Source organism: Rhyacophila brunnea, unplaced genomic scaffold, assembly GCF_057557595.1.
Source record: "Rhyacophila brunnea isolate RB1 unplaced genomic scaffold, BYU_Rbru_1.0 scaffold_4, whole genome shotgun sequence".
Classification (NCBI taxonomy): Eukaryota; Metazoa; Arthropoda; class Insecta; order Trichoptera; family Rhyacophilidae; genus Rhyacophila; species Rhyacophila brunnea.
The window spans coordinates 2212587-2236741 of NW_028233068.1; the positions used below are offsets into that span (position 1 = coordinate 2212587).

The following is a 24155-nucleotide window of genomic DNA, read 5'->3' on the forward strand; positions in this document are numbered from 1 at the left end:
GTCTCCAGTTGGAATTGTGAGGTTTTGGCTTCGAGGCCTGGTTTAGAATATTCATGGGTTAGTACACATCACAAACAAAGATAACATGCTAGATATTAGGCAGTCATTCAATATTTAATGTTGTAACAAGATAATGTCTCATTTATCTTGATTCACTTACTTACTTGTTAATTGAGTGTACAACAGTGTAGTAGTAATAAGAAAAAATATAGCATCTAAAAATATGCAGCAAATCAAATTCTCGTGTATGTAATTTAAAGGCTATAAATATGATTAATAACATTTTAAATTCATAAGAATGATTACTGATAGCAGACCAAATAGCAAGCTAATTCTATTTTTATTAACGAGAGCACAAATCGGTTACGAAAACTTTACAATTCTCACATGGTAAAAGCACATTGGTAAAATTATAATGCATGGAATTGTGGTAATATTGGGAATCTATGCACGGCCTTCTCGATAAAACATAGGCAACACAAAATAATTCAATACAAAAATGATTAAAACAATAAAAACTAAAATTCTGTGGGGATAATGAAAACTAACAGAGGCAAAATAAAACAAAAACAGTGAAAAAATAATAATAAACCTTGTAAGGGCGTGCAATGGGAGATGCCTAAAGCAAGCTATGACCGCTCGCTTCCTCTGGATTGAGACGCAGCTGCGGTAAACGTTCTTGCTCTGTTGCTGGGGGTGATCGATCTGGAGGGGTGGTGAAGAGGAATAGAATTCAAAACAAATCAAATAAAAAGAGAAGACGAAATCGGGATTGAAAAATAATCGGGCTAAGGAAACATTGTTGGATACGTCGACTGATTTCAGGATTATGGTGATATCCATTGGTCATCATGGATTTCAGTTACTGTTGAAAAATATATCGGCTGATCTGTATCTGTAATCTTATTGAAAATTTGCTTCTTTGAATATCAAGCCACTGGTGGATTACCCAGTCGAGATATTGATAGGGGAAATTTATACTGTATGCAGATTCTTATTTCTGAATCAGATTTCGAAAAAGATCGTAGAGCATAGCCTATCAGTTTCACGTTATGTATTTCTAAAATGAACAGTTGGGGATTGAGGAACAGTGTATGTATGTGGATTAAATAGTCACTAGTCCTTAATGTGTGCAATATCTCACCATGTGAAGTCCATAGAGTACTTTACTCATAGCCACGATTCTTTCAACGGTCTCTTCAATTTGCTTAGCTTTGGCGTCGCCCTCGGAAGATCCGCCGGCGCTGATGGCCACTTCTTTTTTGCTTCCCAGTTTGCTGTAGAGGTAGTGCTGCCAGGACATTTCATCAGCCGGGTCGATCTTATCGGGCAGAGTCAGCTGGGTCTTGGCAAAGTCCACTACGTCTGTCTCCGTTATTTTCTATCAAATACCACACAACGATTTATAACAATTCAACTAATGCATTTTCATGAACAAAAGTACCAGTTTGACTGTAACTAAAAGAAGCTTTAAGCATCATAACTCATAAAACTTGATACCGGGTTGAATTAGTAGCCGTTGCAAAATTAATATTCTGTAAGTTTGTGACGAATTGAAAAATGATGGCTGTTTATATCTGCCATCATTCTTTTTACGGTAGTTGATATTAGGACATCATATTATGATTTATGCGATGTTATGATTGTTTATTTAAATAATTTAAATAATGAAAGGTTGGTATATTTTGTACAGTTATAAGCTTTATTTGTATTATAAAATGCTTTAGTTCCACTAGAAATCAATGTTTCATATTCGAAATGCTGAATGTATATAGTAATTAATAAACATACCATCCAATCCTAATGAATATTTTATGGAATTGACTGATGTGAATATTCATATATAATACATTTTATTTAAAATTTTAAACGCTCACGATGGCCGCGCGGTTAAAGCATCGGCCTATAACGCCGTGGGTCCCAGGTTCAAATCCTGGGTCTGGCAAGTATACTTCAATTCAAACAAGTTCAATTTGTGTATGAGTCAGAGTATCAACCTAATAGGTTGAGCAAGTGGCTGACATCCATTTCTCGTAAAAACTCCACTCTGTGGAGGCCCATATATGATCTTATTAGGATCGGACATGGTTTAAATATTCAATTATGTTAAATGCCTGCGGTTTTTGATAGATGCAAGCAATAACAGTGTAAAGTTTGGCTACAGATGTATCCACAATACAAAATGACTTGCGGGTAATTTAAACGTTAGTTTTAGTATCCATTTTGTAACTTCACTTTCATATAAGTACATAATATTTAAAACTTATAAAAAATGTGTTCTTTAACTCTGCGACTAGTACCGAAGAGGGCAAGGTTTGTAATCCTTACTTTAAGGTAACGGTCCTTGCAATGCTGCACTAATTCTTGCTCTCGTCCAGCAAACAGATTCAATCCGACTGGTAGAAGACGTTTCAGGCAAGCCACCATCAGAGATGCCTGGACTTCTTTGTCCTTGTCTCTTTTTTTGTCACGATGCTTCTTTTTCTTCTGCAATGATAGAATTAAATATTAAGAATGAGTGCTTTATTTCATTAAATCAATCAATGTTTAAAAATGTTGTCATTGGACTTCACCAGATTTGATTTTTTTTTTTAAATATTTAACACTACTCATCAGGTCATGAGGCCTGTGTAGTAGATACGAGGCCGGAAACACTAAAATGGTAGTATTAGTGAAATAATCACGGAAACACACATGCCTGAGAAAATCACAAATATGAATTGAGTCCAAAACCTCTGTATGAGAAGTCATTGGCTTACGTATTGGCCTTCAAGGGTCAAAATGAAAGAGATTGAGCTACTTATAATAGAGGTAGTAATGCCTTATTGTATAATACTTGATAGCGATTCCAGAATATTTTTAATATGAATGAATTGGTAACTACAGAAAAATTTGAAAAGCATTGAACACATTGTTCGTAAATAAACAAGAAAATTCAAGTTTCATTTTAATTAGATAATGTTCTAACCTACTGCTATATGTGATTTTACATGATTATTCATTTAAATATTCTGATTATGGATGGTTCATTGCATAAACAAATATTTTTAGATTTATTATACACATTTCATTCGCAAGACATATTTATCTTAGCGGCCTTGGAAAATGAATCTCACAGCACAAGTGTAACTCTTGCGACTAATGAATCAGCAATGTGTCATAAGTTGCAACTGATTTAATCATTGGCTTTAGTAACCATTTTCAGCTTTACTTTCATATAATATAAAAAATTAAAGGTTTTTCTTCTTTCTAAAGTAGTGGTACAAATCAGGTTGGTTTCCAATAATCATTTATGACAAATTAAAATAAAAATAGCAAACAAAGTTTACCTTTCCACCACCGGATGGTGCCCCGTCTGAAATGACAGCTGATCGTCTAGTCGCAGTTGGCATAATGAGGGTCTAAAAGAGAATTTTCATCGTTAGTTATAATGAAACCAAATAACATTCAACATTGATATAAATATGCGTTTTGATTCCCACCATGTTATCAATTTCGTTGGCAGAGATGAAGTTCTGCTCCTCTTTGAGGAAGTATTGACTCTTAGACCAGATGTTGAAAATATCGGCAACATAGTTGTATAATTCCTCTGCCTCTGTAATGATACAAAAAAAGGTATAAGAATAGTTCATGTCTCTATTTTCTGCGTACCGGGTATTACTTTAGGGTAGTAGCACTATAATAGCACATACCTGGTACGTTGTTTCTTAACCAATGATTTCTTTGAAGATCAACATATTTGATGAGCAAAGGATAAAATGAGTAAATATCTCTGACGAGCAACTGCCAATCCTCTTGAATCTGAGTTTCCACTTGAGACGTGTCATCAGTCGAAGACTAGAAAAAATACATACGTCATTGTATTTATTATATCAATATTAACAGAATTGAAAAAAATATAGTTTTTGCATATCGGCCCACCTTAATGAAGCCTCTCAAGCTCTCTTCCTTATGGTACATGTTTTCAGTTCTTTTCCTAACTCTTTCAGCGAGAGGCAAGAATGGGTCTCTTAACAGTTCTTCTCCGCTGTTAATAATAATTTGTTGCGTATGTGCAGCCACTCTCGTCATCCACGGCGCCACTTCATTACCGATGTTTTTCTTAATCAACTTGAGAACATTGCGAAGCAGTTGGTTCATGTGGTCGGCTGTCACCATAGTTACGTGATTGCTGAAGAGAGAGGAAACAGAATGATTACGACTGACATAAATTTTGTATGATTTCACTCCGTATCAAATGATGGCGGTTGTCACTTACCCTCCGGTCGGCGTGACGTTGTCAGGTCCTTGGGCCCACCAGAATGGCAAATAAGAGCAGAGAAGAGGAAGAATAACGTCTATTATGTGAGGACTATCTGCGTATGTCTTGTCGGATTCGACGAATTGGTCTACTACTAAAAGGATTCCTTCCAGAGTTGGCATCGAAGACTCCATTTTTGTCATAATATCTGTAAAAACATAACTACATATGAAGAATGGAACTTTTCACTTGTTTATTTCAGTCCATAATTGAGTATTTTACCACGTTTTTATTAGCTCGTATTCTTGTTTGTCCAGTGTAAATTTTTGCTTGTTTGTCCAATACAAATCTTGCAATCGATTTTTAACTAACTTCCCAACTAGCTAGATATTTGAAACTTTTAGAATTGTGTATCAGAACACGATGACAATGCATTTTTTTAATACTTTTAGCCATCTTTAAGCAGAATTGAATTCATTTTTAGTTAATTCTGTTTTGTATGGGAAGTTGTTTCGGAAAAAATTCGTAAAAAGTAAAACACTATTATTGGTTGCCAAGGGGGTCCGAGCAACTAAATTATTAATATATACATGCGTTACTATGGAAATCAATATGAAATGTCAAAATTACAATTCAGTATTCTATATTTATTCAGTATTTCTATCAAGTACAAAAAAAAGTATTTATTAATACATGGAATTGTCAAGTTTATATGATTCAACAGAAAATTTAAAAACGTGGTATATAAAAAGTTCTTTTTATCTTGTAATTTTATATGTAGGATTAGAAACTTGTGAGATTGTATTATGTATGTGTAGTACCTTGAGCTTCTAGAGAGTGGTCAGCTATTCTATTGAGCAATGAAAACTGATTGTGTTTGTTGAGATGCGGTTCAAAGAAGGCCACGGGGAATGTCGAACTGAATGCACCCATACATGAACCCTGAAATGGTCACAAATTTCATTACATTCATTATTTCCACTGATGGTTATTTGATATGGCACATATTTTTGATTCATTACATTTTAATATTATATTGCATGAGACTCTTAAGATTTCAAAAATAATTCTTACCAGAGCAGGCTTATGCCGTTCAATCTCAGTTTTAAGGTACTTTCTGTCATGAGTGAGTGAAGAATCAGTTCCTAGGGTGTAAAGTGAAGCTAGCATTTTGTATGAAGCCACTTGAATTTCATCCACTATCAAAAGAAAACAAATACATATTATCCATTACTTTCATATTTTCAATTAGATTAAATTCAATCAAATGTTAGTAGGATAATAGTTTTATTGTTGAAAAGTCTAAAATTTTGAATGCAACTATATTTTACTAGAAAACTAAAAATAATCAAAATTCAGATTAGAAAGATAGTAGACTTACACAGTAGATCGCTGCCATATTCACAAGCTGCCAGATGATCAAACATAGCTGTCAGCACAGGAAGTATTACGCTGTTCACGTAGAATAATGACGTACAAGTTTTCAGATGAGTTCCGCGCAGATGGCTGTATTTGCCCTAAAAATATACACATGTGTAATTACTATATTATCCTAAAAGTGATAATGCTATGTAAAAGTTGTTTTAATATTGACATACATCTTGCAAGTTGAGTATAGTGTGTCCCAAATCATCTGCGGTGTTATTGAAGAACGTCAGCATGGACGTTCGAATAAACTCGGGACAGTTCTTGACGAGGGACTTGGCATCGATGCCTTTGACCAGCACTTGAAGACATCTCACAGATATGCGAACATCAGCACCGAATGCTGCCAATCTGGAGGTTAGAACATGAACAATATCATAATGAATAAAATGTTAAACTGAGAAATATTGCTTAATGATTCATAAGCGGTTCTGTTAGTATGTAGAAAATCATAAAAAATAAAACATTACCTAGATCTAAGTAAGCTAGCCAACTTGCAGAAGAGGGATGCGACCATTTCTTTTTCTTTCAAACTGGCCGCACCGACATTATTTGTGGCCGTTGCAACCGCAATGAAGTAGTTTCTATGGGTCGAGAAGTATTTTTCCATTAGAGGCAGTACCACCTAAAAGAAGCGATTATGAAATACACTCATTATAAGCAGGGAAATACAAGAAAAAAATATTGACATTAACCTAAGAAATAGCGAGAAGAAAATAGAATAAACAAAACTAAATGATTGCACACACCAACTGATGGGGCAGGGATAGAATAGTGTCATCCCTCATTTCATATCATTTTGGTTTAAATTGAGTTGAGTCTATTAAAGTTACGGAAGTACATGTCAAAGTAAATCTAATTTAAAATTCGGCCCGTGATATATCGATAAATATTTTGATGCAAAATAATATGAACGAAAAATAGATGAATAATGACGGATAGTGCACACAGGTGACCAAATTTTAATAAACGGGTTATGAAGAGAAATTACTTCGTTTACACATGCATGGATTTATTGCTGTCGGTATATATTATCACGGCTATAACAAGAAAATGCATGTGTAAACAAATATTATCGTGCAAGTTGCAAGAGTGGATCAAAAAAGTTCAGAAGCTTCTGAATTATCAAGCGATAGTTAGAGCTTGCATGATGTATGCGCATGCGCACTACGATAGTAGCTAACTTGCCAGAAAAAATGAACTACACCGCGCAGGGCATTTTCGACGTTTACCAATTTTCATAAACAATCAAATAGCACCATACCATGAAAACAACGCGTCTCGCTTGAAGAATGAGATTGGCAGTCTAAGATTGAGAGTGACAGTCAGCACTAATAAGTATAAATAGTTATTATCACAATAGTTTAGTTTACACATTATTGGTGCCAGTAAATCTATGCACGCAAACAGGCGCTATAAGTATAAATTTGATTTGAAAGGTTGACACTGTTTTATCCCAGGTATTTCAAATTTTAATGTGAATCGTTCCAAAAATAAATTTATAGATTACGATGATTAAAATAAAAAGTAAATGTAATCTGTTTAATAACACAATCACTGCTGACCTGTTAATTAATTTTTAATTACCACATTTAAATAGCATGTTATTTATATCTAATGGCCAGGTAACGCAAACGCGCCAGTCACGGTATTGGTTGTAACATTCAAAATTGAAAAATTAATGATGTATGCATGGATATTTATCAGATTAAGTGAGAGTACTGTATTGATGTAAGATAAATAATGTTAGGAAGGGTTTCAAGCCTCGTATCACAATGTGCAAGGATGACAATGGCATGATACTCACAGAAAAGCACCGTATTCTTGCCCGGTGGGTGGGTTTCTTTGATCAACATTTAAATACCCCCCATAATGATGCCGGCAACACTAACATTAATACTCATGACCAGGAATCAGTACAAAGTGGCATGGATGATAACGAAGAACCACCGACATTAAATGAGGTAAAAGGTGCCATGTCAAGGTTAAAAACGAACAAATCGCCTGGAATAGATAACCTCCAGAGTGAATTAATAAAATGTGGGGGAGAAAGCCTGCTCAAACATTTACATAGCCTAATCGACCAAGTATGGACTTCAGAAAAGATGCCAGAAGAGTGGAAGGATGGGCTGATTTGTCCCCTGCACAAGAAAGGAGACCAACTAGAATGTAGTAACTACAGAGGGGTGACACTCCTTAACTCTGCATATAAACTGTTGTCGATTCTGATATTCCAGCGGCTGGAACCCATTGTAGAAGGAATACTCTGGCACTACCAAGGAGGCTTTCGACGAGGGAGATCATGTGTTACTCAAATATTCACTCTAAGGCAGATTCTAGAAAAGACCACTGAATTCAATATTAACACGTATTACCTGTTCATCGATTTTAAGGCAGCTTATGATAGCATTAATCGATACCGGCTATACGAAGCAATGCGAGAATTTGAAATTCCGACGAAAATAATTTAACTTGTAGAGATGACAATGACACCAGTACAATGCCGGGTAAAGCTTTAAGCGGAAATATCCGAGCCATTTGTATCACTGAATGGCCTAAGGCAAGGTGACGCTCTGGCATGCCTTCTTTTCAATATTGCACTAGAAAAGGCGATACGGGATGCAAAGATTGATGCCCGTGGCAGCGGCACGATATTTACTAAGCCTGTGCAGCTGCTGGCGTATGCCGATGATATCGACATCATTGCCATATCAGAATTGGCGCTGAAAAAGGCATTCACAGCACTAGAAGCCTCTGCCAAAAGAATGGGTTTACAAATAAACGAGGCAAAAACTAAATATATGCCTGTCTATGTCACACCACGAGAAGTCGCACCAAAGTTAGATATTGGTGCATACAAGTTTGATACGGTCGACAGTTTCATATACCTTGGATCTCTTGTAACTCGACATAATGATATTACAGAAGAAATCAACAAGAGAATCATGTCTGCGAATAAATGCTACTTTGGTCTGTTAAGACATTTTAAGTCCCGCTTACTATCTCGTCGAACTAAAAGCACTCTTTACAAGACACTTGTAAAGCCAGTGCTCACCTACGCATCGGAAACCTGGACATTAACTCCACGAAATGAACGAGCCCTGAACATCTTTGAAAGAAAAATTCTCCGCCGTATATATGGACCGATCAGGGATGGCACCAATTGGAGGAGAAGATATAATGCTGAGCTCTACGGACTGTACGAAGATTGCAGCGCAGTTCAATCAATTAAGATTGGGAGACTGCGATGGCTAGGTCATGTGCACCGTATGAATGACAATGAACCGGCAAAGAGAGTGATGTCCAGCAATCCAATAGGACGTAGAAGAAGAGGGAGGCCAAAGATTCGATGGTTAGATGGAGCTGCCAGTGACTGCCGTATTCTGGGGGTACCAAATTGGAAAGCGGCCACACTGGATAGGGACAGGTGGAGGGAGCTGTTGGAGGAGGCCAGGACCCATACCGGGTTGTCGCGCCCCTGATGATGATGATGACTGTATTGATGTTTCGAGATACACAGAATAAGACAAAAATATGGTATCCAATTGATAGTAGTCAGTCTTTGATACAAGACAGAGAGAAAGAAGAAGATATGTAATTAATTCATAGTTTGCTAAAAAGAAAATTTACCTTTGAGAAGAATTTGATATCCCTGGTGCTGGTCTTGAAGGAGGTCCGCCGGCTGAAGGTGGTGGAGGGCTTCAGCAGCTTCATGTTGATGGTGGCTCTGTCCAGGTACTGAATGAGCTTCTCCAGCAAGGAATAGGCGAAGCGCAACTCCACGGCCACGCCAGCCGCCGCTTGCTCCGTGTCTGACTGACCGGCCCGTGATGGTCTGGAAAATATTCACATGATAGTAAGATTCCTAATTCAAGTTATACTGGTGAGTGCTTTTGCCTCTAAGCAATCGATCTGTCTATGATTAATGGGAATTATTTCTTATAACTACGTTTTAACTGAGGCACTTCTTTAAATTACTCCAATCATGAGGCAATCTGCTTTGTAATCAATTAAGGTAAATGAAATTACTAACTTAACACAATCACTGCGTACCTTTTAATTACCACATTTAAATAACATGCTAATTGCATCTAATGGCCGTTTAACGGGGACACGGCAGCCGTGTCGTCCGCATCCAACGAGTTAAGCAATGTATTTATTATTGACGTTCTTGTACTTGTGAATAATAAAAATATTATTATGAATTTTACCTGTGCAATTTGTATCCCTGGTACTGAAGGTATTTGAGGAACTCTTGTGACCTTTCGCGATCTTTTTTCTTTTCTTTGTCTGTGAGTAAATCATACGGCACTAGCTGTGGATGAATACCTCCTAAAAAACGTAAAAAACGCGTGTGATCAAAAAGAAGTTTACTTATTGATTTATATTGATTGTGGTCATTTACTGGTCATACTGCTGAACAGGGTTAATAAAAATTCCAATTCACGCTTTACCATGTCAGCAAAAACCATTTCGATCTGACTGATAATCCATGTTTATGTTAATTATTTTTTTAGATCAGACGCTCCTCTTTTACCCAGCTCCTAAATCATTGCTTAGGTATATTCTATTAGGGAATCACTGTGGAGCTGGAGACATCAAACTGATATGTGGGTCACAGGTTCCAATCTGGTTGGGTGGATGAAATCTGTCCATTATTAAAATGCACACAGGTACTTAAGCGTCAATTCAGGCAAAAAAACATCTTATAATAGTATGCTCCTTTAGACGTGGAATATTTGTTCTTCTCTTCGACTTTCTCTCACTCATCGGGTTCATATTCAACATCCAAGTACTCATTGAAAAATAACATGTGAATTTGACCTAGCCGCTGGATTTGAGCCTGCAACCCACAAATTTAGAAATAGGCATTCAATCCGCTACAGGTGGGGTGGGGTGCGATTTACTTTTGTCATATATAATTTTGTGCAGAGAATAAAAATAAATTTACGCAAAGGTACAAACCTCCGTTTGTGATGAGTTCTTCTCTCTTCTTCTTAGCCCAAATATCGTGAGCATTTTCTGCAAGTCTCTCGGCCATGTTTTGCATTTCACGAGACAGTGTCAAATTGGTCATGTCCACTGGATGAGGATTGTAGTTGAAGGGAGTTGCCGAATCCGTCTGGAGTGGAAAGGTGTTCAATTTTAATGTATTTCAAAAAAAAAGAAATAGGTAGTGAAGCATTTTTTAAATAATGTACCTACTATTTATTTGTCATAATATTTTGTAAATAGCTTTTATACACCTCAAATTTGGGATAGAATATGTTAGAATAGGTGAATTTTTGGACAATTGTTTTTCTGCTACCATAACAAGTACCACGGAAATATACTAGTACTATAGATCCACCAGTATAAGTTAACGGCTGAGTGAGGGCGCCACATTCTAACATTTGACATATCATTCAATACTTTTTATACTGGGATGAGATTAGTTCTAAATTCGAACACCTGACAATTTATGGTGGTATATCTATAATTTCTTACGAGTTATTTTGGAATGGTGTTCTTTAATCCGTTGAGGGCAATTTATAATTTGATTATGGACAATCAACATATATTTGGCACCGTTTATTTTTGGTGTTTTCTTCATATATATATTTTTATATATAAAGACTATAAATTGAAACAATAAAATTGAAATTAAATATATAATAAAAATAAATGTAGCAATTTGTACATTTACTACATACAAAATAAAAACTAGCTTTCCTGTTCTTTGTTTTCATTTTCAATCTGTCTTCAATGGGTTAAATTACATTTCTTTAGCTAATAAACCAGTATAATAAATTTTAGACGTGAAATACGGAATTTCGATTCCGGGATTTCTCGATCGTGGAATTGTAAGCCCTAGTTACGAACACTGACAAGCAAAAAAGCAAAGGTAGGGTAGTCACATGATTTCTCTAAATTTCGATAACTAACGCATTGACGCAACCGGCAACCGGAAGATGTTTAAATAGCTTTGTGACTTTCCTTCCTCGCTTTGTTTAACTACATTCTTAAATATAGTTTGGTATGTAAAACGTAATCTTATCGTAATAGTCAAAGAGAAATGTTTACCTCACTCGATATCTCCGAAAGTCTCTTTGGATCCAACGGAAAATGCCGAGTGACGCCGCAATGCAGTCACAAGTGTGTAAATGCAGGGTAACAACAGGTTGGAGATGCAAGGAAACACACAATACATGAATACATGAATAACACCGCTTAATACTTTTACTTTGTATTCACATAGGTATAGGTGCACATATATTATTACTAATGATAATGATATAAGTAATATTAATGGATGCTTTGGGATAAACGTCTCAAAAATATACATGCAGGTCTATGTAGAATTTAATAATTACAAAGAATTTACAAAATGTAAAGTTTTAATAAAAATGTGGCTGTAACTTTACTGTTCAATTTCATTAAAAGTATGACTAACAGTCATAATCAAGAACGGTTTAACGATACATGAATTTTATTTATTATAATCAAAATAATATTACAGTTGAAAAAAGATTATAACCTATTAACTTACTATTGCTGTTACATAGCGTTAAAAAAACATCTTTCAGCCAATTTTTTTAGGTAATGGTAAGTAAATTTTATTATAATTAATTGAATTGGTGTTTACGTGGTAGTTTTAAAGTAAAGTTTTGTACTCTATAATAACTGAGTTAATTATATTGACATCTGTATCAGGCTAAGAACCGATCTTCAGAACGATACTTAAATAACTGATTTCCTAAACAGAAAACTAAATTATTGTAGCTAATGAGACTTGATAGAAAGGTAGTGTGCACTGTGTTAATCAATGTTTCCTTTTTTGCCCACTAGTCGCATAATTGCATTTATTTATTTTATTTTATTAGAAACATTTAATTCTACTGACTTTATGGGTATTATATTTTCGGGTGTTAAACCAGTTTTAAACAAAGACTATTAGACCTATTTAGGTTCACATTGACGATAGTTAGATTAATCTCTGGACTTTTTATAATGAATTTATTTATTTTAACTTGCGCTGGGAGGTTAAGTCAATGACCCTGATCACATAGATGCATAGCTATAAGGCAATGAGATAGATCCACATCCACAATTATATGCTTTGGCGAATTTGTGTTAACCATTTTACAGATAAACCTATAATGCCGGGTCCACACTAGCAACATGTCGCCGGCAACCTCGTAAAATTTAACGAGGTTGCCGGCGACATGTTGCCAGTGTGGACCCGGCATAATAGTGATCTCTTAGAATTGTTCTAACATCCAAAGATATTTCAAGTCTGTAGAACTAAATCTTACTATGAAAATAAATGATATAAAAATAAACAAAGTAAATGCAACGCACTGGTAGGTGAAAAAGGAAACGCAATGCACTCTCTCTTTCTGTGATGTCGGGTTAGTAATATAATTAATTTAATGTTAAAGAAATTGGATATTTTAGTGTGCCTGAAACAGCTGTCAATATAAATAACTCAATTATCTAAGAATTCATGAAAAATTTTGTTTCAAAACCATCATACATTTTATTATTAATTGAATTTATGATTTTATAACATTTTATAATTAAACATTACATATTGCTGTGTTTCGACTAAGCCAATACTAAATAGTTCTTGATTTATACCGTACTGATAGTAAAGCAGGTATGACCTCGATTATCCACTGTAATCTGAATTAAAATTTATTTATATATTGTCATATCAAAGGTAAAACCATTGATTTACCGTATAGGATAGACTTTTAGCTAAATTCACATGAACGTGAACATAGTTTTTGATATTTCTTAGACATGTAAAGATATAGACATTCTAGGCGATTCATTGATCGGGCCAATAGTATTAGGCGGTATGCAGTCAGTATATTGGTATGAACCAGTTTTATTTCAAGATCAAAATCAGGGCAATGAGGTTTCATATCGCGTCTCCATCTGTGCAGTGAAAAATGTTGTAAAAAAATTGTAGTTTTATATTTGATTAATTAAAATTTTTGTTGACATTACCCAAGGTTTTGGGGAAAGTCTATCAATGAGTTCTAACATGAATATAACGATATATTGTAGAGTAATTATTTATTCCGCAATTTGAATAATTGACAGTATAATATCACATTCTGTTAAAGGTCAAATGATTTTTTAATGTTTATTTGGATGAAGTTTTATGATTAAATGTTTTTATACATCTTTTTTATACACATTTTAGAAGACAGATACTTCACAAACCAAGAAATGATAATGTTTAATATGGGGAGGGTACTGAAAACCAGATAGGGTAACAATTTTAATTACACGTGACAATCATATTAATTATATACAGTTATTTGCTATGCATCAGATGATAATAAAATATTTTTTGAGCAAGATGGACTATCAGACAGTGGCGAAGAGTGGCTTTTGGAAGTAGTTAGACTATGGGAATCGTAGTGTTTAAGGAGGTACTTGTCAGTCATACTTACGGGGCCTTAAACGGATAACAATAATAAACATAGAATAATAAAGTCAACATAGACTAATATCATAGAAATATGAAAAAGATGGTATAACTTGGTTATGATTTAATGGCGTGATCTAGGTAATTTTTAATTTTTTGCTTGAAGGGCTATAATGAAAAGTTTTTAACTCTGGTGCAATTTGCCAATCTCTTACGATAATTTGCCGGTAGATGTGTTTAAATATAATATTATCATCGTCCACAATGAACAGAATTTTTAAGGGATTGTAAGGTCACGCAACTGATAACTTGAATCATAGTTTACGACACAGTCTTCAAAATGCCGTTGTAATAAAATTAATAACAAAAATGAATTCGTACGACATTGGTCTTGGACTGCCTTCGCATGGAGCTCCTGTTGGAGGTCGGGACGTCCACTTCAGAGTGCTCCACCGACCAGCCGATGGCCAGAAGTGCTTTGAGAGATTCGCGAACCGGCTCCTTATAACGTTCTTTCTCCTGAAACACAACAGTATTGGAATTTGATCGTTATGCATTTATTAAATTAACTTTTTTGGAAGACAGCTGAAAATAATTTGATAATATTGTCGTTTACTTACATAATCGTTGAGCATGTTGTAAGGCTTTAATCTCGGATGAGCCTTGCCCTCTGAAGACCAGCTCTCTCCGTATACCCAACTGTTTTCCAGTTTTCTGCAAGGAATACAAAATAATATTTTGATTGATGGATTATATACAAAACATGATGTTATTCAATTGTAAAAAGAAATTCTTTCAAATGAAGATTATTCTATAGACAATATATTTTTTTTTGCTTTACATAAATGTAATTCCAATAGATAAGCTAGTGAAAAGAAGAAACCGATCATACCTTGATGCCCAAGCATCGTGATAGTGCTCGGAGAATTTCTGGACGATCGTGTTGAGGTCATTGTTCAAAGCCACGGAGCTTGTGTTGATCGGTTGTGGATCATACTGAGGATTGTCCGGTCCACCTGTGAATGAGTCAAATACATTCAGTATCTATAGAATCTGCACAATCAATCTTAATACAATCAACTTTGGACTAATGAAGAGGAGGCTTATCGAATTATTTGTACAGTGAAACCATGACTCTACGATTTTTAAGGGACCCTAGAAAAAAAACGATAAATGCGGGATATACAAATTAAAAAAAAAAAAACTTGTTTTTCTGCTTTTCGATGTCTTGAATTATTTTCGGTTTCTCAGCTAGAGTTCTAGTTTTTTTCATGGGGGGCATTTTAGTTGCGACTTATAAAACATCATGATACGAGAAGCAAGCGTCGACCGACCTGTGCAAACAAAGCGACGCGACTATATAGTATATATGAGTCGTATAGTATCAAAAGTAGAACTGTCGCATATATGTCGAAATTGAAATAAGTATGCCATATTATTCTTCTGATCATAATGCACGACTAGCAATATAATTTTCGAATCAAAATCATATCTGTGTGGTATTAAATCGTGAAAGAAAATAGGGGTTGGTATCAAAGTTAGAACTGTTCACGTCTTTGGAAACACAAGTAGAACTGTTCGCTTTCGACCAATCACAGAGTTGCCTTAACGGCCCACGTGCTCGTCGTAGGTCAAAATTGAGTTTTTATTGTATTTTCAAAGCATGATCCTGGACACTCCTTAAACGTTGTAGATAATCTATTTATATAATTTTGAAGCCTTATTATCCTTCATAGTTATTTTAAACATTGATGACTGCATAAAGTATTTTTGTTACATAAAATAGTATTCTTTTAAACCTCTCGCTCTAATGTTTTAGAATATAGTCATATTTCGGTACATAACTGTGCAGTGGTGTTAAGATTTTTTACATTTATTAAATTTTAAACGCATTTATAAAACCATTAGTATAATTTATTACGAGATAATTTTTGTAAAATATTTACGATAAAAAATTATATTGATAATCTCTGTGAACCCAAATTTGACAAGAATTAGGCATTTTATTATTCAAAAAATCGGCAAGATTAACACATTTGAAGATGATTCTAAAGATACTTATTATAAGCTATGTCTTTGACCATTCAAGTGTGATAAAGATCTTATGAATAATGATTGCTTTATAATAATTATTGACCTAAGACTAAGGTAGTGTTTTTTTGAAATACGCCATTTCTTTTGTCATTCCTCAGTGGTTAAGCTACAACATACGGCCGTAGCCATAAATTGACAAACTATAATTGAAGTAGGGAGTAAAATGATATTGACGCGCGTGTTTGAACATGTACCGTTTAAAAAAAAATAAAAAAAAATTCGGTTAGGTCATGTTCAAACACGCGCGTTAACATAATTTTACTCCCTACTTTAATTATAGTTTGTCAATTTATGGCTACGGCCGTATGTTGTAGCTTAACCACTGGGGAATGCCAAAAGAAATGGCGTATTTCAAAAAAACACTACCTTATTCTTAGGTCAATAATTATTATAAAGCAATCATTATGCTTTGAAAATACAATAAAAACTCAATTTTGACCTTCGACGAGCATGTCCCCCCTTAAGTGACGTCACAATATGGCCGCTCATACAAATCTTTAAGTTGTGACTGTTGACATGCCGTGTTGGGTTTTTATGTTTTTTTGTACCAAAACATATAAATACTGATGGCTAGTCCCCTCATGGAGTACCAACTGACACCACTAATAATAAACAAAGCTTGCAAGAGAAGCAGAAATCCTGAATAATGAAAGGCAAACATCGACAAAGTTGGCAGATCAGTGCTTGTAAAATCCATAGGCGTACCTAGTCAAATCAAATGTTTTGAAAATATTAAGTACTTATTAAATATCTTTATGTTATTTTATTTTATTTATATAAGTTTAAACTATTTCAAATACTAAGTGCTAATTCTTTTTCATCCTCGGAGGAATGAAACCTCAATTGAAAATTTTTATATAGGGATGAAACCGGTCCTAATTTATTAAATAAAGTGGATTTTAGTACAATTGTTTTTATAAAGTTTTATTTATATTATTAAAACTAGATTAAAACAATGTCCCTCCCCTCCACCAACAATTGACTATTAGGTAATTGAGAAGAATAGTTTCTATAATTATCCAGGAAAAGAATTTATATCGATCAGACTACAGGAAACTAAAGAATATTATACAAGAAAAATAATAACATCGATATTATGATTCATCCATTTCCAGTTGCAAAAGGTTGCTGAGTGAAAGAAGTTATTGAATAAATTATTAACTAAGAATTACGGGCCACAATGGTGAACTGTACCTACATACTCTCCAATTCTATAAAAAAATCATTCGATGAAATAACTCCCGGAATAATTTACTAGATTCGGAGGACGTGGTGAAATAGAAGATGACATTCCAGATGAACTTATAGTATAGATTTTATTCCGGTATTATTCTTAATACATTATAAAATATGTCGTATTTACTTTATTATAAAATATATCATACAATAATAATATCTCTGTCTCCCTGTATGTTTATGGTTTTGTGTTATTTTTTAATACCCAAAATATTTAATCAATCTAAAATTAAAGTACCTATTATATTTTTATGTAGAATAGAAATCAATAAATAATTACATTTTTATTATAATGATGTACTGCACTGGTAAATTTGAACTACTTCTTAGTGACATCATCCACAATCGTTTGGGATCAAATACAGAACGTTACACAGCCTTGGTAATAAAGACAGAACTGTCTACTAGGTGAGTATCAAATGTAGCAACTCTTCATTTTAAAAACATGTATATTTAATTATTTACACCAAACAAAATTCTGAAATAAGTAAATTCTGTGTTGAATTTCTAATTTCTAAAAGTAGAAAAATATTTCATGCTATTATAAAACTCAAAAACCCAACAAAACGTTTTTCGTCATTTTCTCGAAACGATGAATAATGCACAGTTCTACATATGATTCTATACGACTCATATTATCATAAATAATTCTACGAAAGCGAAATCAAAAATGGTCAATCGGGATAATATTTGTGACGGGACCATAATATTTAGACGATAGATCGAGGAACGGTTAATGCGGGATTATTTAACATTGTTATTATGGGTGTTTGGCGGGACTTTCAAAAATGAACAATCCGTGCGGGAAAACGATTTATGCGAGAACGGTAGATCGGGATTCCACTGTATTACAATATTTGCGAAATAATTCCGGAACGTTTTAAATATGGTTGAATTCGTAATTACGCAAAGGTTAACCTGCGAATGACGCTATTGTTTTGGTTACTTACCAATATACTATTATTGGTGATTGTGCGCAAACACTCATCTAAATAATGATGATTTTTTGTACAAAAAAGTCTACTAGGCTTGCAATACTTTCAGTTATTCTCAATAATTAGCTTTAGTAACTTTATTACCAGTTCGACTTTCATGCATAACGGCTGCATCTCTATATTAAAAGATTTTCTTCAATATCTATGGGCTAAACGATAAATTCAGTCAACGGTGTTATATCAGTCACACTGACCTGTAGGAGATTCTTTGCCATAGAATTCATCATCATAGTTCTTTGAAAGCGAATAGTCTGGTGGAAGAGCGCAGCCTGAAAAATTATAAACAATATTTAATTAAGATTAATCAAATCTAACTATATCTGTACGACAAGATTTTTTCGTTGCTACATAAAATTACATTATATATTATTTTTATATATTTATTTATTGTAGCTTTAGTTACCGATGGCAGTAAGACAAGGAAGTGCTTTTCCGAATAGCTCGGGATCATAGTCCATTTTACTGAGAGAGTCGAAGATGTTGCTAAATAGCATCATAGTCAATCGTTTCTCTTCATCTGATGACGCTCCGTACAATCCTTGACCTCCAGTCGAGCCGTAATACTTGGCGCAACGCTCATAGTGTAAAGTCAGAAGCTGGAATAGAATATTGTAAATAAATCATTAAATACAACTAACATTAAATTAATTATGATCACTAAGGTTCAGATAATATGATCGACTATTATTACAGTTGAACTTGGTTATTACGAGGAAGATGAGATCGACTGAATTTGCTCGTTATAAGCATTACTCGTTATATCGTTATATAACATTTTTCGTGCCACATTCTATTTAAGCATAGAACATAAAAAATCTGCAGACCATCGTATAAATCCCCTAAACAAGCATGGCATTCATAAACTACAAAAGAAGCTGAGAAAGTGCTGAGCCGACGGCGCTGGTAGATACCTACTGACTTCACAAAGCTTGGATTTTTTACATGCAATTTCAACCATATGCGTGGATACTTTTTCAATGTTGTTGGCGAAAACACCAATTAGGTAGGTACTTAGACACTTAACTAGTGTCATAAACGTAATCCGATCCCGGCGGCATCGGTCTAGTTAACTTCCCGGTCGGATTTTATTGCTTAGGATCGAAAATGTTGTTTTTAAACGATCGACACATTAACAGTTTTGCTCGGTATACCCGAGAAGCAGCTCGTTATAAAAGTGAATAAATGTATAGAGAAAATCATAAACTAAAATGTCAACGAATGTTTCCTCATTACATCCAAGATCTCTCTATTTCCATGATCGTAAAAACTAAGTTCGACTGTATTTTAAACATCTTACCCTGAGAGCGACGGTTGTATATTCTGACAGTTTTGAAACATCAACGGTAAGTTTTCTCAAAAGCTTCAGCAACATGGAAGGTTGCATTTGGGATGTGAGAGCGACAAGGAAATCGGAAACCGCCTCTCTCTGTCCTTTGGTCAACATTCGATTCTTTGACAACCTGTAATATAAATGTTTAAAAAAATGTTCATTGAACAATAAAGTTATCAGAATACAGATATTTTTTAAAGGTTTTAAATAAACTACCTGTAAACAGTATGAAGAGTGGCATCCAAAAGACTGGCGTAGTTCTCGGCTTCATTATAAAATTTGGAGTGTTTAATTAGAAGGGGGAGGATTGAATTTCCGATATAACGATTCATCGAGAGGGCCATATCAGATTCACAACCGTCATTCTGAAATAACAAGAATCGATTATCTATTAAAAATATTTTTACTTAAAAACTCATTTTACAATGCGATAATATTAACACAATTACTGCCCGACCTTTTAATTACCACATTTAAATAACACGTTAATTATATCTAATGGCCAACGACTCCAAACGCGCTAGTTGCGGTGTTAGCACTAAATCAGTTAAGTAGAGGATAGCTCAAATGGTTTTGAAACAGTATTAAATTTAAATGTTGCAAACTAATCAGTGAAGGTTAAACTTTTCACTTACTCTGTCAAGCATGGTCGCTGCCCTGAGATCAGGCAAGAAGGCTTCTTCTAGAATTCTGAAGAAAAGCTCCTGAGTTTCTATTCCATAGACTCTCTCCAAGAATAAGACTATGCTCTGCTTATGGCCAGGAATCAAACCAGAAGGCATATCTAAAATAAATACAGGTGCATTTAAAAATCTGCTGGCTATAATAATAACTGTGACTCAAAATATTAATTGGGATAGCATTAGATTTGTCGAATTTCATTGACACATGTGCCTCCAAGGAGTGAACGATTTATTTATACAGAGAATGATTCAAGCCATTCAGTCAGAGAAAATAAAATAACATGTGATTTTTCAGATGCGAGACTCGAACCTACACCCGCGGTTTCTGTGACGGGTACACGGAAATTCTAGTACTCTCCACTGTGGGGACTTAACAATAGTATAATAATGATTATATTATTTTAAATACTATAAAAAATTTGCTTTTCAGTCAATATCTTTTTTGGTTTATAAGGTAATCTTGATAATATGTAGTTAGAATTTAATATAGTTATTATTAGACAAATTTAATGCTCTAAAATGTTAAATTTGAAATACTCACCAGACTTGGGGCGTTCTTCTCCAGCAGCGGGATTGAGGAGCGTAAATTTCAAGCTAAGTACACCTTGAAGGTCTTCCAAAGGCACCAGAGAACGCAAGATGGCACGCGCTCTCAAAGATTCATTTTTACCCTATAAAGGAGGAAACGATTAAAAATTATTCTGAATATTTCTTTACTTTGGCGGGTTGATATGTAAAATAGTCCTAAAAAACTTTTTACCTGAGCGATAACGCCTGCGTCCGGTGCACATCTTCCGAGCAAGTCCACAAGGGTGCAATAGAAACACAAAATGGCTGCTCCAGTATCAATGTAATCTTCATCGTCTTCAGATTCAGGCAATGGATGAGAGAATGACATAACCTGAACAGAATATAGCACGTAGAGTGATGAATCCAAATAAATTTTTGGCACGCATACCTCATTATTAATAACATAAAAATTTTACCTGCATGCCACCGTCGATTCCTTGAGTGTCCATCAGTTTCCTTCTGTCGGCGATCTTCTCAGACATGGTGTTAGCGTCGACGATGGCCCTCAGCAGACCTTCTCCCTCGCCTCTGAGAGCTGGCCCCAGACATTCTGGACGCCTGATCAGTAGGCGAATCACTAAGTTGGCATTTTCTTCTACACTTTCACCATTCACCTAAATGCGAAAATGATAAATTTGTTCATGAGATAATGCAATTGGACAATTATTGTTGATATTTATTTAGTTTTAAAGGTAACTAACCCAAACACAGAACCGGAGGAAATCAAGGTAACGTTCTCCTTCCACTGGGTCCCAGCCGAGATCGGGATAACCCTTTTCAATGAGCTCCGAATTGGACTGAAGACCGCAACGTGACAAATAGATAGCTATCTTCTCCAGATAGTGCTCCCTAAAATCAAATTATAAAAACATTTTTATGAATTATACACGTCATAAAATAATTTTTTTTTATTTATTAAATATAGTAGATAGATTAAGTGGCGAAACTCTACCGAAAATGGGATAAGTTTCCAATAGTGGATACTCGACTTTCTGGAGAGGTAGGCAATATCACGCATGCTTGCAACTAAGTAACTAGCACGTTTTCTATGGTAAAGTCTATGGATACAGTTGTAAGAAATGGTGACAAGAGGTGGTTTAAGACCATTTTTCATTTTACTTTTCACTATACACAAATATATAATATTTGTAGCAGATTCATTTTTGCGAAAAAAATCCTTATATTGCATTGTGGCTTTTCGGTTATTTTTTCGCAACCTTTTCCACAAATGCCCACATTTACACAATAAAAATTAACATAAATCTAAGCTTCTTGTTAGTAATTTGATTAATATAAAATGCAATTGAAGTTTAACTACTTAACATGTTAGCAAAGTTTCAATGTTAAACAATATTACCTACTACATAGGTACTATTTTTAATCTATAACAAAAAGTTTCCAGTAATCATTCAGTTCCCTTACTTTGATCATTAACAGTACAATACACAAACACTGCGCTACACTTTTTCGTTCGTTTGATCGGACATGCAATATAAAAATTACAAAAATATAATTGCATTTGAAATAGAACGCATTCCAATCGATATTTGTACAAGCACGAATATAATGATAGGAAACTATGATTAGTTTAGATTGAGCACAAAATTAGTGCGTTTGTACTTCATACATTACGGCCTTAATGTTTTGTGTTCATTTACCTGAGCGCTAGAGCGAGCTCAGTGTTTTCCATAAGACTAGAGTAGGCGACGTCCAATGGGGTGGACCCTCTCAAAGAAGGTCTGGACAACAAGATGTTGGAGTTCTCCAGCAAGAAGTCAAAGTGGTCGAACATGGCCCTTTGGTTTTGGCGACCCGTTCTGCAGAAGTAGCAGAGGAAACGGCAACACGCTACAACCATCTCGTGAGATGTATCCTAAAGAGATTCAGAGATCAGATTTTGTTTTTTATGTAAAATATATCAATAGTTTTTGTTTTTTTTTTATTGATTTTCAGAAGTACCTTTTCTTTAACAACCGGTTGGCCATCTTGGTCTGGCTGAGGTTGAGCTTGTGCATCACTTTGAGCCTGCGCACGGCGCCCCAAAGTGTTCATCATCACTGCCATTACGTTCTCGTGGACACGCAAGATTCTGAAATAAAAATATTGAATATTATATAAGTAGACATAACTAAATTATTAAAAATTTAAATTGAATCTCAAATCGATAGAAATATTCTTTGTGCAGACTATCTTTTTGACTACATATCTATTTATTTTAGTCAATCTGCGTTTTACGACTGTCATATAAAATTTATTCTTTATAATATTTTTGGATCGGGTAGGAAGAAAATAATTGTACGGCAAGAAATTATACACATAGAAAGTGAAATAACACTTACCTGATCAGGTCCGGATGCTGGAAGAATGTATGGTTGTTTACCAGTTTCCTGTATTGAAAAAATGATAAGTGAATTATATTGTGTGTTGTAACAAATATGTATAAATTATAAACTGTATAAGCGTCAAAAAGATATGTAACTACATAATCACAGGTTTCACTCACCAAAGTCTAGTTCTCATGAGTTCTTCTTCTTCTTGACTCATCTGCACAGGCAACAGGGCTCGGATTTGACTCAGTCCCACCCACATCTCCGCCACGTCCTGCTTTGTCTTTGAGTTTATCACGTAAGTCTTCTCGAGAGCACGGATCAATTCTCCAACAGCGTCATATTGACGCACCAGCAAACTGTGCATTGAAAAAAACAACACGTTATTTCATGTCCTTCACAAAAATGGTATTACTTGGAGTTTAAACCGCTGGTATCGATTGTAGAGCTTCAAAATGTGATGATTTAAAAATTAACAGCACTCTTGGTACAGGTAAGTAATTTAATACGATAATGATACATCAATGAGAAGTATTATTTTAAGGCATACCTGAACATTTCTCTGACTAGTTTCGGTGTTTCAATCTGAGATTCTTCAGCCCATTTGACTATTGTCGATATGAGAACTTTTCTGAATATCTCTTCAGGAGATTTCTTCTCTGGAGGTTCTTCTTCCTAAAAGTTCATTAATATCATAAATCGAATATGCTCTGAGAGAATTAATAGAAATATAACAGACCGAGAAAGACTTCAAAATATTTTAACTATTAGTATATTGTCCCAAATCAAATACCTCTCTCAGTAATCCGCCACCTCAAAAATCAGACAAGTGT

General features: G+C 34.6%; 1 protein-coding gene across 4 annotated transcripts in view; it reads right to left on the reverse strand.

Moving 5' to 3' along the window:
- The window catches only part of RyR (Ryanodine receptor), a 501624-nt gene that overhangs the window by 344407 nt on the left and 133062 nt on the right, over nt 1–24155 (reverse strand). For 2 of the 4 annotated variants that reach the window (XM_085955035.1, XM_085955036.1), the window contains 34 exons: nt 23873–23997; nt 23499–23681; nt 23335–23382; nt 22955–23084; nt 22654–22868; nt 21697–21844; nt 21412–21609; nt 21186–21326; nt 20967–21096; nt 20378–20526; nt 19959–20107; nt 19710–19872; nt 18816–19008; nt 18607–18681; nt 14980–15103; nt 14708–14801; nt 14469–14606; nt 11729–11752; nt 10631–10787; nt 9877–9997; nt 9296–9500; nt 6136–6290; nt 5839–6016; nt 5622–5757; nt 5315–5439; nt 5062–5182; nt 4259–4448; nt 3922–4171; nt 3693–3837; nt 3483–3595; nt 3330–3401; nt 2329–2487; nt 1145–1381; nt 593–705 (listed from right to left, as the gene is read on the reverse strand). In XM_085955035.1, coding sequence (XP_085811161.1) covers nt 593–705; nt 1145–1381; nt 2329–2487; nt 3330–3401; nt 3483–3595; nt 3693–3837; nt 3922–4171; nt 4259–4448; nt 5062–5182; nt 5315–5439; nt 5622–5757; nt 5839–6016; nt 6136–6290; nt 9296–9500; nt 9877–9997; nt 10631–10787; nt 11729–11752; nt 14469–14606; nt 14708–14801; nt 14980–15103; nt 18607–18681; nt 18816–19008; nt 19710–19872; nt 19959–20107; nt 20378–20526; nt 20967–21096; nt 21186–21326; nt 21412–21609; nt 21697–21844; nt 22654–22868; nt 22955–23084; nt 23335–23382; nt 23499–23681; nt 23873–23997 — 4904 coding nt within the window. The remainder of the gene's footprint in view (nt 1–592; nt 706–1144; nt 1382–2328; nt 2488–3329; nt 3402–3482; nt 3596–3692; nt 3838–3921; nt 4172–4258; nt 4449–5061; nt 5183–5314; nt 5440–5621; nt 5758–5838; nt 6017–6135; nt 6291–9295; nt 9501–9876; nt 9998–10630; nt 10788–11728; nt 11753–14468; nt 14607–14707; nt 14802–14979; nt 15104–18606; nt 18682–18815; nt 19009–19709; nt 19873–19958; nt 20108–20377; nt 20527–20966; nt 21097–21185; nt 21327–21411; nt 21610–21696; nt 21845–22653; nt 22869–22954; nt 23085–23334; nt 23383–23498; nt 23682–23872; nt 23998–24155) is intronic. The other 2 variants (XM_085955038.1, XM_085955037.1) reach the window with 1 other exon arrangement.